A 13892-nucleotide genomic window follows, 5' to 3' on the forward strand; every position below is an offset into this window, starting at 1 on the left:
CAGTGCTTTACAACAGCCCAGAAATGGAAACCTAGGAAACATATTCTCTTCCCCCAGCTGGTTGAATAAATGTTTTTACTGTTTGTGATGTATAGTGTAAATATTCACACAAGTACATACTATATGTTGTTTGCACAATTGGACTTACACAGATGACTGAGAGAGAAATTTTTGCTAATAACATTCAACCTACACTTAAGTAAATGGTAGGTATATTCTTCCTTCAGATGTGCATCTCTTGGTGTCTTGGTTCTTCCGTTTTCACACTTTGTGCACTCTCTTTAACATTAAAACTCCATGAGCAGTACTGTTTATATTTCTCTGAGGCAATAAGAAAGAAACTGTGGTAAACCTCAGTGCATGAAGCATAGCTTTAACCATTTGTCTGCTTGTACACATATTAATGTGTAACTATATTAATGTAGAGATGGTTGTAACTGGTATATAAGGCACAGTCTCACTACCTCCTATTTCAGCTACGTTTTAAAATTCTTAACTTCCCTCACCAGTCCTGGTCGTTCTCCAGTGTGCTTTGATAGTGAAATTGTAATGATGAACCACGTATACAAAGAACGATTTCCAAAGGTAAGAACCATTTTTATTTATCAGTCCGTTTATTGAGGCACTACAAGAAGAGCTGGTTTCTGATACAAAGATCCTATATTTAATGTCATGCCATTCTGCAGTCTTCAAATTCTTAAGGAAGATGATCCTGCTTATTTAAAATGAAAATTAAGAAACAGAACCCCATCATTTTTGCCATAATATTGAATAAAATTAAATTTATATTGGTCTTATACTGAAAAAGTAGGTGTTGTGTAAAAATCCAGGACAACATTGTCATCTTGTGCGGTGGATGGGTGGATGTGGTTTGGGAAAAATGGCCTTTTGGGCCAACTTGTACCCCTTGGTGGGTCCAAGATTAGCCCACAGGCTGGAGGTTCCCCACTCCTGCTTTTTAGATGTTTAGATTGTATATTTCCTCCTGTTCTATATCTAGAGTGCTCTAGTTAACTTTAAATTCATTCCTTTGTTCTAAATTAGGGTACTTTTCACCTGGAAATTACAGTATCATTCAACTTCATGACACTCAAGCATTCAAATTAGTAAAGATAATGGAGGACAAAGCTCATTTATCTTCTGTTGCCAAAATTATTAAACATTCAAACAAAGCCCATTAGTTGGGTTTGATATGTTTAATTCAGTTTGTATTTAGATTTCTTGTTAGCAAAATGCCTGTAACTATTCTGCTACACTTTTTAGGCCACAGCTCAGATGGAGGAACGGCTGGCTGAGTTTATTGCATCCAATGCACCAGAGAATGTGCTGCAGTTAGCAGATGGGGTTCTAAGCTTCATTCATCATCAGGTTATTGAATTAGCTAGAGACTGCTTGGATAAATCACGTGAAGGACTTATTACTTCTCGCTACTTTTATGAGTTACAAGAAAACCTTGAAAAACTCCTACAGGATGTAAGTATTTCATCAATAGATAATAACACTTTGTGATTAGATGTTTACCGTAATGCTTGACACACCGAAATGAATAGAATTTATAGGGCATTGGTTTCAGACTGCCTTGCTGTAACATGGAATAATTCACATGTCAGCCTCTCCACAAAATCGAGGCTCCAGTTGCCAAGAGCAAGAGGAAGCAGGATGTACCACACTGACGCTTGCAGAGCAGAAAACCTCCAGTTAATTCAAACAAGTAAGCCACGACCCATCTAATTGGAGAAGAAAATGTTTGCTTCCTTCAAAAAATGAGGTGAAACTAAATCGATCTGTTGGATTTTTGTAGCTTTGGATTTTATGATTTTATTTTATTTTGTATTTAAGTTGTTTTGCTTAATTATTATAAGATACCCAGTAAACTTTATGAAGTGACAAACAAATGCCATAAATACATAAGTATGGCTCATCACATTATCCAGATCTATGTTTATTTACATCCTTTTGTTTCCACAACTATGACAAAGAGCCTTTTTTTGGAGAATTTTGTATCTCCAGAATACAACCAGTTTATGTCAATTAGGTCTTACACAAACAGTTGTCTTTAATCTAAATAGTGCATACTCCTGAATCTGTACAGTAATATTTTCCCCTAAACTAAATAGCTACAGCTGATCTTTCCTTCCTCCGGCAAGATCAGCTGGAGCGTGGGGAGCTCCAGCTGATCAGCCCGCTGGCGCCGTATTAGCGGGGTGCCGAGAAGCGGGGCCCTACTGTACCTTTCTGCGTGGTCTTCTTTCTGTTATGACTGGATACATCACAGATTCCTCATTAACAAACTCCACATATGAGTGACAACACTTTTTGCTCACACTAGCAGCCCTTAGGACCCACCCCTGTATGATAGGAACAGGGAAACTGTAGCTGTCCATATGTTGTTGGACTAGACAGCTTCTGTAATCTCTGACCATGCTGGCTGAAGTTGATGAGAAGTGGAGTCCAACAGGTTCTCAATCCCTGCTTTATGATCTAGTCTGAACTAGTAACTTTTTCTTATAAAATGTATTGATTTTTGTGGAAGATGGGGGGAAAATGATTATATTTTATGAAAACACATGAGTCTGTTTTGGAAACTTAAATGGAACACTTTCCATAAGAGTGTTGAAATTAGCCTTGTTAACTGAAAGATAATAGAAATAGAAGAGGATTAAGAAAAGTAAAAATAACTTGCACACTGAATTACCAGCAAGGTTTTTTAAAGAGACAATTGAAAAACTTGTAGATATGGCAAAGATGTTAATAAGTTTCATGTGTTGCTCGCTTAACCTGAAATCCCTATTAGAGCTGCAATTCTTAATACGGTTTAAGTGTATTGGTTCTTGTCTCTGGAGTTTGGCTGACTTGATCTATATCAGCTCAATACAACTCTCTATATTAGGTCAATTACAGAGTTGTGACTTGAATATTATTGCTGTTGGTCCTGCTGAACCCCAGGGGAAGACAGTGATTTTAATTTCATGCTCCAGTGGCTACAGTTAGTGAGGGATGAGTCTTTCAGATAAGGGAATCACTTCGTAAATTGCCCATTGCTACCTCCAGTACATGTGTCACTGAAAATGACTTCATTTCTATAAACGAATGGCATGAGCTTCAGCCCATAACCCTTGTGGTTACGCTCTCCTCAAGGAGGGGGACCTGAAATGACACCTGCAACCTTCAGAAAAGCATGTTGTCATTGGGAACTGCTAATTAAATGGCTTGCATCATGCCAAGGGAAGGGAAGCAAATGATAGGCAGCTATTTGGTATATAGCCCATGCATCGAAAATGCAGTAAATGTGGGATGTACTGTAAACAAGGCATTGGGAGACATGTCTGGGCTATCCTGTGAAAGATGGAAAAAGGGAACAGCAATTTTACTAAGGACTCTGGAGCTGCAGCACTGTGCAGATATCATGGCTGAGTGGCTGCTACAAGTTGTGTTTGCTTTTTGTGTTTATGTAATCTTGTGTCTTACCATTGTGTTTATCATTTTTATATAGCTTAGCTTTTTAATACTCAGAACAAGTTACATCTTTGAACATATTTTCTTTGCCAATGTTTTAAACTTAATACTAGATAATAGTTTTTGAAGTGACCTTTTTTAAAAAAAGTCAGTGGACATTATGATTGCATGACAAACATCTTAAACATTTGTTTTAAATAAAGCTAAACTTTGTTGGTCTGTGGAAATTATTATCAGTATTTAAAACATTGGTGTTCCTTTCTATATAATAATGCAACCTATTAAATGTTAATAAGTTTATGTATGAGAAGGAATAGTTTTTAAAAAACAATTATTTTTTTCAAGATCCAAACAAAGTCAATTAAAGTCAGTGGGAATTGTACCTTTTCCTTCAGTGGAAGATGAATTGCATATTATGAAATACATCATACAGTATTTATTGTAGTGGTTTGCAGAATATCTATATATTTCTTTGGCTTAAGAGATCTACAAAGTTTTCTTGTGACATGTTGAGTAAAGCTGTCATGTACTGTCTGCTTACTATATGAATGCTAAGAATCGTAATGAGCTATAAAACACAGTAATTCTAATAAATGAGACAAAGTAAGTAGTTGGTAATTTTCCTATAAACAGCAGGGTGATATATACCTCTTCTTAAAAGTTTACAGTGGTCTCTGCTTATTTTTCTACATTCCTTGGTGATGCCAGTGCTTTCTTATTGCTTGTCTGTGTATGGATTTTCATTTCTTTTAAATGAACATTAGCAAGTAATTCCTCTGTTACTGGTGGTTGACTGTGCATTTGTTGATTAAGCTCTTGTGTCTGCAAGCTGCTAGAAAGTTCAGATTATTTTTGTTTCCCATCTGTTCTTTGAAACCTGTTTCTGAGCATTATTTATAATCTCAGAGAGCATACCTGTAGTTGTCTTTAGAATACTGTAAGCTGACAAGTGAACTTGCATGTTCTTTATGTAGATGCTATTGTACTGAGCAAGGAGGATAGAAAAACAGGTCTTTCTTGTTAAAGAAGCACAGAAGATTTAGTGAGCCAACAACAAGTTGACAGTCCCAGTGTTTGAATATTATGTTATCAGTACATGAAAAAAAACATTCAGCTGAACCAATCCACATGACTTTATGATGTATAGATGCTATTTGTACCATGACATTAATAATAGATTATTTATGATATTTTGCATGAAGCTATACAGAGGTCTGTGCAGCTTACTGTTTCCTTTTGGGCTTGTTTTTGTGTACATTGCAGTTTGTGTAATATCTTGCTAGAAGAATTACAAAATCAAATACCTCTTTTTGAGAGTATAAGTGAAAACAATCTAGAAGTAAATCCTCCTAGTTTGGCATAGAAAATAATGTATACTTAATTGAAAACATTCTTTAAAATCCCCCGTAAGTAAATTGTCAGTGTTTACTATGAATAAAGCTTATGTGATATTACTTGGCATAGAATGTGTTAGTGTCAAAACATTGACAACACAGAATATGAAAAGTTAATTGCTGCCTGCTTGTATCATGCCTTTCATGAACTATAGCTGAACTGCTGATTATATCTTTTGAATTTGGTTTATGCGGGACCAATTCTTTGTTTAAACCATGATGTGACATCCTTTCCACAGGCTCATGAGCGATCAGAGAGCTCAGAAGTGGCATTTGTTACCCAGCTGGTGAAAAAGTTGATGATCATCATTGCACGCCCTGCACGATTGCTAGAATGTCTGGTAAGTAAACAGGGTCTTTCAAAAGATTTAGCAATAAATTGTTCAAAGGTCTGAAATGTAAACTGATAATCAATACAGCAGAAGAAACTTTGAAAAAGAGTATACATGAGGGAAAACAGACTCTGCTAGAAGATTTGACAGATCTTTGAGGAATGGCCAAACTGAATTGAGAAGTACATTGGCTATTACTTTAAGTGTTCCTCTGGTGAATAGACCTTGCCTGTTTTTAAGTTGTAATTATGCACAAATAATAATGGGTGCATTATTATCCATGGATGCATGGATTTGATTTTTGGATTTGTTTTCCCCTTGAACAGCAGCAGCTTGGACACTATAGACAATTCCAAGCACAGTTTAGGGTGAGGCTGCTGTTCAGTATGAGAAATTGCAAGTTTTGGAATGTGCATGCAAATTCCTGAATGCATATAAAGGATCTCTGTGGATTGTGGATCTTGTCAACAGAAGCATGTTATGAGGTCTAGAATTAGTAGAGGCCAGGATGACCATACCAGCAGGATGGAAAACATCTGCTGACTTCTCCCATACCAATTCTTTAATGAGAATATAGTGCATTGCTCTTTCTGAAACGTTAATGCATTACTTGAAGTTGCATAAGGGGCAGTCTAAACTTGGAAGCCTTTGAGGCACTAGGGTTCTCTTTTCCTTTTATTAATATTTGTACCAGTGGAATCTGACCCCCTCAAATCAGAGGTCATGTTGGCCTGAAGTTGGCTAGATGAGCATGGGGAAAGACTTGCTTATACTTTGGGACCTTCTGCTCCCTTATACCAATACCCACATAGGACTTTTACAGTGTTCATGTTAATAAACCTTGTGCTTGTTCATGTTACTTGTTTTGTGTTTTTCTTTCTCCTGTTTTAATTGTGCAACTTAAAAAATCTCAAATATTATTTAAAAAAGCAGTTATATTCAATGCCACCAACTGTTGGAGAGGTGGAGGTCAATAGGGCACATCTTTGTCTATGGTGGACGTGTCTAAGTAGTGAGATTTTGGGATGAGGTACACAAGGAGATCAACACCATAACTGGGCAGACGATAATTAAAACACCAAAATTAAGCCTGCATTCACTGGCTCAGTTCCTTCATCATCTTCAAGCATAGTTTTAAACCATAACATGGTTTAATAAGAACAAGCAGTGTGCTAGTGCACGCTGCTCAAAAGTTCCCATAGCGTTCCTCCCCCTCTCCTGCTGCTGTCAGACTGTAGATGAAACAAGCCACAGTGGATTATCGTGTTGCATGGTTTATGGCTGTTTCTGTCCAGTTAAACAATAAGCAGTTAGCCAAACACAAACTTTCAAGCAACTGCGGGAACATGAGAAGAGTGCCATATGCTGCTGCTTCACATTAACCATAGTTTGGCTTAAACTGTGATTTAATGTAGTATGTGAACCAGGCCACTTAAAGCTTTGTGTGTGGGGGTGGGTGGGTGGGGAGAGAGTGAGTGTGTGGGGGTGAGTGAGTAAGGGACTTGGTTAGATTCATGTTAGTTGCTACCAAGCTTGTGATAACATAATTGTAGAAGAGCAATAGGATTCTTACTATAGATCTTTGGTACAGTAAACTTTGAAAGACTGCCATTGCAGAGAAGCTTACACATCAAATCCTTGTCATCAAGGGACAAGCAAAACTGGATGACTTTTAGAAGGACAAGAGTTGAGTTATTTTTCATATTCACAAGGCTAATAGTAACAAGTCCAGTATGTCTAGAGAAATATTGTTAATGTTTATGATGCCTTAAGTCCCTTTGTCTGATTAATGTAATTGTTGGAAGTGGGGCAAGAGCAACTCCTGTTTTGTTCTTTTGTTTATGTTCCAGAAGGGAGATAGAGTTAGGGTCTGCCAGATGGATAGGCTTGATTACCTTTACCTGTGATGCTCTGACTGACTTCTTTCCGGCTGTTAGACTGATATGTCTTAAGGGAAGCTTATCTGCCCCTCCTTCTGCCATTTCTTCTCTTCTCCGACTGTCCGGGAGAGAGGAGACACCTCTCCCTCTCTCTCCCCCCTCTCCCCCCTCCCTCCCTCCCTCTCCCCCTCTCCTAGCCATGAGGGTAACTACCAAGCTTGGTCGTTACGCCTCCAACATAGTTAGTTAGAACTAGGTATGCCTTTCTATCTACTATGTATTTCTCAATGCAGGGTAAAAGCCTGCTTTCTTAGGTAAACTCACACACACTGACCACTGGTACTCTCTGCTTAACTAATTTACACCACAACAGTAATATCAGTGATTGTTGTCTTCCATATTAAACCCATAATAAGAGAGAATAGTATGTTAGCTCAGCTGTCATGCCATTGCCATAGTTAGGCCTCTTCTCTCATCTGCAATTTTATTTGTTGTTGTTTCTGTTTGATACATGCGAGTAAATGTAGTTCTCAATGAAGTGCACCAGGTTTGCACACTCCCAGGTTTTTTTTCTTCCTTTGAACAATAGACTGCCATTTTATACTGCAGACTGCTTTTGAAACTCCTCATTTCAAAAGTGATTTGCTGTGGAGGACTACTTATATAAAAGTCAAAAGTGCATGGAACTTTTGGTGCATGGAGTTCCACCTGAAAAGCAGTATATAAATACCTTAAATAAATGCACTTGTGCCATTTTGACTTTTTTGCAAGTCTAAACAAGGCTGCTCCTGGAAGGTTCTTAATTGAACAGCCCTTTAGTTAAAATTAGATAATAAGGATCTCAAAATGTACCAGTTTTCCTCCCAGTCCTTATGAAAAGAGAATGGAAGCAGGTGTAGGCAGTAACATCTCACAGTTCTGAATAATGAACTCCAAAGTTTGATGTGATAGTGCTGAAAATAATGTGGCAAGATCTCAAAATATTAAATACAGGACTGATTTAGCTATTGCAATAGTATTCAACCTCTTTGACTTAGCCATAATTTTTAGCTCAGTTTACTTTGCAAAGTAATCCTAATGACAGTTTAACCTGATGAATATAAAAGTAAGTAATAGACCTCTTGCTTTTAATACTATTGATTTCTTGTAATAATAAACATCTAATTTCATTCATCTTATTTTCATGAATACTGTAGCTAGGTAGGTAGATGAACTCTTAAATGCCCAGAATTGATTAGTGCAGCTTATTTCCTACAAAAGATACGCTTCCAGGAATATGATTGACTTCTAAGATAAAATTAATTACTTATGCTTTCAATAAATAAAAAGGAATTATTTTCCTCTGTGTTCTTACATGCCATACAGCTGAATTCCAAATTGGTGATAAAATGCAACCTGGAACACATTCAGAAGGTGCAGCTCTATGCAGCTTTATGGCCGCATTCAAGCCGTTCCTTTTCAATAGTATACCTTAGAGTTGGCTGGCACATAATGCTAAGCAAAACTATGACTTAATGCAAACACACAAGTGTGAGGGTTCCCAAAAAGGAGATTGCAGCTTCTGCCTGTTGTTGTAAGCTAAGCAGTGGTTTGGCTTAGCATGCCATTCAAACTCAGGCTTATGGTTTCTCTCCTCCAGACAAACCACAGGCTGTAACCCCTTGATTTCAGCTTGTGGTTTAGCTGGAGTGAGACAAACCACGAGCCTGAGTTCAGACAACATCCCCTAAACCATGGCTTAGATCAGAGCATCAGGACCAGAGGATGAGCACTGAGAACCAGCTCTTAAACTATCCATGTGATTCCTATAATACTTTCCCAGTGGCATTTTATCAATTCGCTGTTGTCAAAGTAATATGATATTCTGTCTGTCAATGTTAAGTGCAATGAAGAGGCTGTTCACTTTAGTGCCAGGACTGCCTTTCTGCAGTCTGGCACTTCTTTCCTTTAAAAAAAATTTCCCCCCCAAATCCTACAAGGAAAGAACTTCACCATGCAAGTGTGGGGGGTGAGGAAATCTATAGATCATGCAGTCATTTATTGAACAAGAAATATTAATAAAAATGTTGAGGTGGCAGGCATGAAAATATGCATGAAATCTTCAAATAATTAGATGATTGAAGCTTACCAAAGAAAATGCTAGTGGGGCACACAACCTTTTATAAAATATTGAGATTTGCTTTAGTAAGGGTGGAAGCACACAACTTCCAATTTTTTTAAAAAAGCAGCAAATAATATTCCAACAAATAATAGGTGTTGGGAGGAATGTGTTACACAGCCCAACAAAAAAAAATTTTTTTTTTAGTTGCCAAGGATGTTTGAATGACTTTAGGGTATTTTGGGGGTGCTAAATCCAAAAATGACATTAGTTTTGCCGAATTGGCTCTGGTTTTTGAGATAATGGATACCCCTCAAATGACGATTGTACCCCAATACGACCTGTAGCTGCTGAGATATGCAGCAGGGTTTGGTCTGTCTTTTTACTCTTGAACATTGTTTTGCAAGTTTATCCATTGCATATAATATATTGATACTTTTTTTTTTTTAAGAGGAATATGAGTTCGTCACGAAGAGGCTGCTTAAACAATCCTAATGCATTCTGCTACAGTAGGGCCCCGCTTATACAGCAGGTTCCGTTGTGGACCCCCGCCGTAAAGCAGAAAATGCCGTAAAGCAGAACCCCATTGATTTTAATGGGGCGCGTTGCGCAAAAATGCAGTGAAAATGCCGCAAAAGCAGCTTTAAAATTGAAAACGAAAGCCGCCGGATTAGCGGAACGCCGGTAAGCGGAGCGCCGGTAAGCGGGGCCCTACTGTACATTTGTGGCGAATACTCTGCAAAAACAAAGAAAAAACATCACTGACTTTGTAAAACAAGCATATCTTGCTTATTTTGGAGTGAAGCTTGGAGATCAAGATAAGTCTTGGGCTCCTCATAAGGTTTGCAAAACCTGTGTAGAGTGCCTATGACAGTGGAAAAATGGAGAAAGGAAACATTTGAACTTTGGTGTACCTATGGTGTGGAGAGAGCCGCAAAACCATCACGATGATTGTTATTTTTGTGTTGTGAATGTGAAAGGCTTCAATCGCTACAAGAAACATAAGTGGGAGTATCCTGATTTGGACTCAGCAAGGCGAACTGTGCCACACAGCGAAGACATTCCCATACCAGTGTTTACCTCACTGCCTGACCTTCCATTGTCAGATGTTGAAGAAATGCTGGACGCGGAGTGTAACACAGGTGGTAGCCCTGGAAGTGGATATGAAGAAAGCTTTTCAACACCTGAGCAGTTCTCCCAAAAAGAACTCAATGATCTGATACGAGACCTCAGTCTGTCAAAGCAAGCATCTGAACTTTTAGCATCCAGGCTAATGGAAACGAACTGTCTACAGCCGGAAGCTAACATAACAGCTTATCGGACAAGAGAGGAGGGACTTCTTCCATACTTCAGCCAAGCTGAAGAACTTGTATACTGCAATAACATTCCTGGACTACTTCTCCAAATGGGACTACCGGAATATCGACCAGAAGAGTGGCAGCTTTTTATAGACAGCTCCACCAGAAGCTTGAAATGTGTTTTATTGCACAATGGTAACTGCTATGCATCTCTTCCAATTGCTCACTCAACAAAACTTAAAGAAGAATATGAAAATATCAAAATGGTCTTGCAGAAGGTCTGTTATCATGAGCACCAGTGGTCTATTTGTGTTGATCTAAAGATGGTGAACTTCTTGCTTGGGCAGCAAAGTGGATACACGAAGTACCCTTGTTTCATCTGCTTGTGGGATAGTAGGGCAAAGCGAGATCATTGGGAAAAAGTGACATGGCCTTCAAGGGAACACATGACTGTAGGTGCAGCGAACATCATTAACAAGCCATTGGTTGACAGAGAAAAATCATTCTCCCACCACTCCATATCAAGCTTGGACTGATGAAGCAATTTGTTAAGGTCTTTAGTGAAATTCAAATCATTGATGAGTTTACGAATTTTAGGACCCTCAAAGATTCCTGCTTTTAGTTTTTCCATAGTCAGATGGTGATTGCTTCAAATACATTAGTAGATCGTACCTTGGACTGACTATGGAAAAACTAAAAGCAGGGATCTTTGATGGTCCTAAAATTTGTAAACTCATCAATGATTTGAATTTCACTAAATTTATCAATGATGTTGAAGCTTCTGCCTGGTGCAGTTATGTCTCAGTTGCCAATAACTTCTTGGGTAACCACAAAGCAGACAATTATGAAGAATTGGTGCAAAACATGCTCGCTAACTTTAAACATTTGGGTACTAATATGAGTATAAAGGTACACTATCTCCATAGCCACTTAGACAGATTTCTGGATAATCTTGGTGATTTTAGTGAGGAACAAGGGGAGAGGTTCCATCAGGATATAAAGGTGATGGAGGAACAGTATCAAGGCAGATGGGACAGACACATGATGGCAGACTACTGCTGGAGCCTCCAACATAATTGTCCTGATGCCCCACATAAAAGAAAATCCTACACACAGCGTTTTTCTATGCATTAATTGTGATTATCTGAATCAGCTTACTTTGTTTTAATGTTATTGTACTGAATACAACGCCATTAGGTATTTCATGTGTTTACTTTTGTATGATTTGAGACAGTTTCCATGTCATTTGTGGGTAGGCTATGCCTGACCATTAAATTTTTTGAATTTGTTATGTTTTTCAATGGGGGCATCCATTATCTCAAAAATTAGAGCCAATCTAGCAAAACTGATGCCATATTCGGAATCAGCGACACAAAGTTACTCTAAAATCAATCAAACATCATTGGCAATAAAATTAGTGTTGACCAGTGAATCACAAACTGCACCTACAAAGTACTCATGCATCCAGAAACCCCACTGCAATTACCAAGACAGTTTCCAAGGTTATGAATGTATCTGTGGGATGTACTGCATATCCTGTGCACAAAATAGTATTTTGCCTGCTTGGCAAGTGCAATGTCCCCATGACAAAAACATTTTTATTTCAAAATAGGCCCTTAGTATTATACTCTGTATTATGTCATAACTTGGTCTTTTTATGGTTTTGCGATTCCTGCCCCTTTCTGTCTAGCTGATTATGCTTTCAAATTAAGCACTATAGTTCACCATCACCTGTAGGTGTATTTCTCAGTGGATAGAGCACTGCTAAAGATGAGCCTGAGCTAAAATTCCAGCTCAGCCAGCTATCCTTCCTAGATAGACTTGGACAAGCTGCTTTTATATCTGTTTCCCATTCACAAATTGGGAATTAAAGGGCTTATCTCAGGGTAGGTGTGAGACTAAATGACATACGTTTCTCTCTCTCCTTTCTAAGTGTTGGGAATAGCATGGTATATGAATATTACAATGTCTATGAAAATTTTTTTGAAGCTCTCATTGTTTGCCCTATCTGCTTATTATGCTAGGAAATATTTGAGATGGTGGTGTAATTCTGTGTAATCCTCTCCCCCCTTCCTTTTTTATGTTGCCTTAGGGCTTCCATAGTAAGAATTCATGGTAATCCTCAAGAATCCTTGATTTATATTTTTCATACATAAGGTGATATGCAATATTTTTGATGTGTATAGTGTACCAGTGTAAGTTAAGCTGTTGGCTGCTAAATTAAGTTCACTTGTTTAAACTAAACTGTTGGTAGTTGCTGTCCTTATTCTCATCATTCTTACAATAAATCACCACCAAAAGTTATATTCCTTTGCTTTGGAAATCAAATTAACGATTATCTTCTTGTATCCTTGGGTGTTAGGAGTTTGATCCTGAAGAGTTCTACCATCTGCTAGAAGCTGCTGAAGGCCATGCCAAGGAAGGAGAAGGGATTAAATGTGACATCCCTCGTTATATTATCTGCCAGCTGGGCCTCACCAGGGATCCCCTGGCGGGTGAGTACTTTCACTTTGTATTCTTAGGACTATATAGGGCGCAAGAAGTTTAAGTAACACAAGTCATCCTTGTTTACAGTGCAATCCTATGCATGTCTATGCAGAAGTAAGTCCCACTGAGTTCAGTAGAACATTCCCATATAGGTATAGGGTATAGGATTGCAGCCTTAGTCTGTTACTGAGAGCTGATTCACACATTACGAAATGTAATGGGTGCATCTTGTAATGTGTGAGGGAAATTGCTGTCTTTAAAAAAACAAAAGTATTAGCTGTGAATACATGGTGTAAGAGCTGCAGTTCGTACCAGGTGCCCACAATGTATTTTAAAAGGTTTCCTTTACAAGTTGCCTGCAGTGTACACACTATATTGATAATGTGAAGTGGCCCTGTATGACACACCTTCAGTTGATGCATTTTTTATGTGCTTTCATACTTTGATCTAAATGGTGATTTTTCTGATGTACTATTTTTTCTGGGCTGTTAGAGACAATATTGACACTTTTGTAAAATAATAAAATTATTGCTTTAAACCTAAATAAATGCACATGTTACAACTAGTTTGTTTAAATGTTCCAGGGAAACAACTGGTGAAAGAATCCCATATGAAGAATCATGAACTACCATCTTCTTCCACTCAGTGGTTTTAGATTTTAGCCACATACTCCTGGGCATGGAGAACTGTGTAGTTTAGGTTGCAAGTGGGTGAAGAAATTAGGTAGGATTTCTTCATCCTTAGGTAGGAAGAAATTAGGATTCTTCTGTGATCCCCACATACTGTATACTATTACATCCTAAGAGTGTGCATTTCTATTTTTTCCAGAAATGGCCCAGCTGAATAGCTATGATAGTCCAGACACTCCAGAGACAGATGATTCTGCTGAAGGAAAGGTACTGAATTAAAGGTTCAGTTTTATCAAACAATGTCAGATCTGTAATAAT

The 13892-nt window shown here is 38.1% G+C and overlaps 1 protein-coding gene across 6 annotated transcripts in view; it reads left to right on the top strand.

Moving 5' to 3' along the window:
* Nucleotides 1-13892, top strand: part of MAST2 (microtubule associated serine/threonine kinase 2) — a 284336-nt gene that overhangs the window by 202201 nt on the left and 68243 nt on the right. For all 6 annotated transcript variants that reach the window (XR_009763527.1, XM_061632847.1, XM_061632851.1 and 3 more), the window contains 5 exons: nt 510-585; nt 1264-1473; nt 5090-5191; nt 12821-12953; nt 13774-13841. Coding sequence is in view for 5 of the 6 variants with exons in the window: in XM_061632847.1 (XP_061488831.1) it covers nt 510-585; nt 1264-1473; nt 5090-5191; nt 12821-12953; nt 13774-13841 (589 nt within the window). In the remaining variant the exon portion in view is untranslated. The remainder of the gene's footprint in view (nt 1-509; nt 586-1263; nt 1474-5089; nt 5192-12820; nt 12954-13773; nt 13842-13892) is intronic.

This window comes from Rhineura floridana, chromosome 6 (genome assembly GCF_030035675.1).
Source record: "Rhineura floridana isolate rRhiFlo1 chromosome 6, rRhiFlo1.hap2, whole genome shotgun sequence".
Lineage (NCBI taxonomy): Eukaryota > Metazoa > Chordata > Lepidosauria > Squamata > Rhineuridae > Rhineura > Rhineura floridana.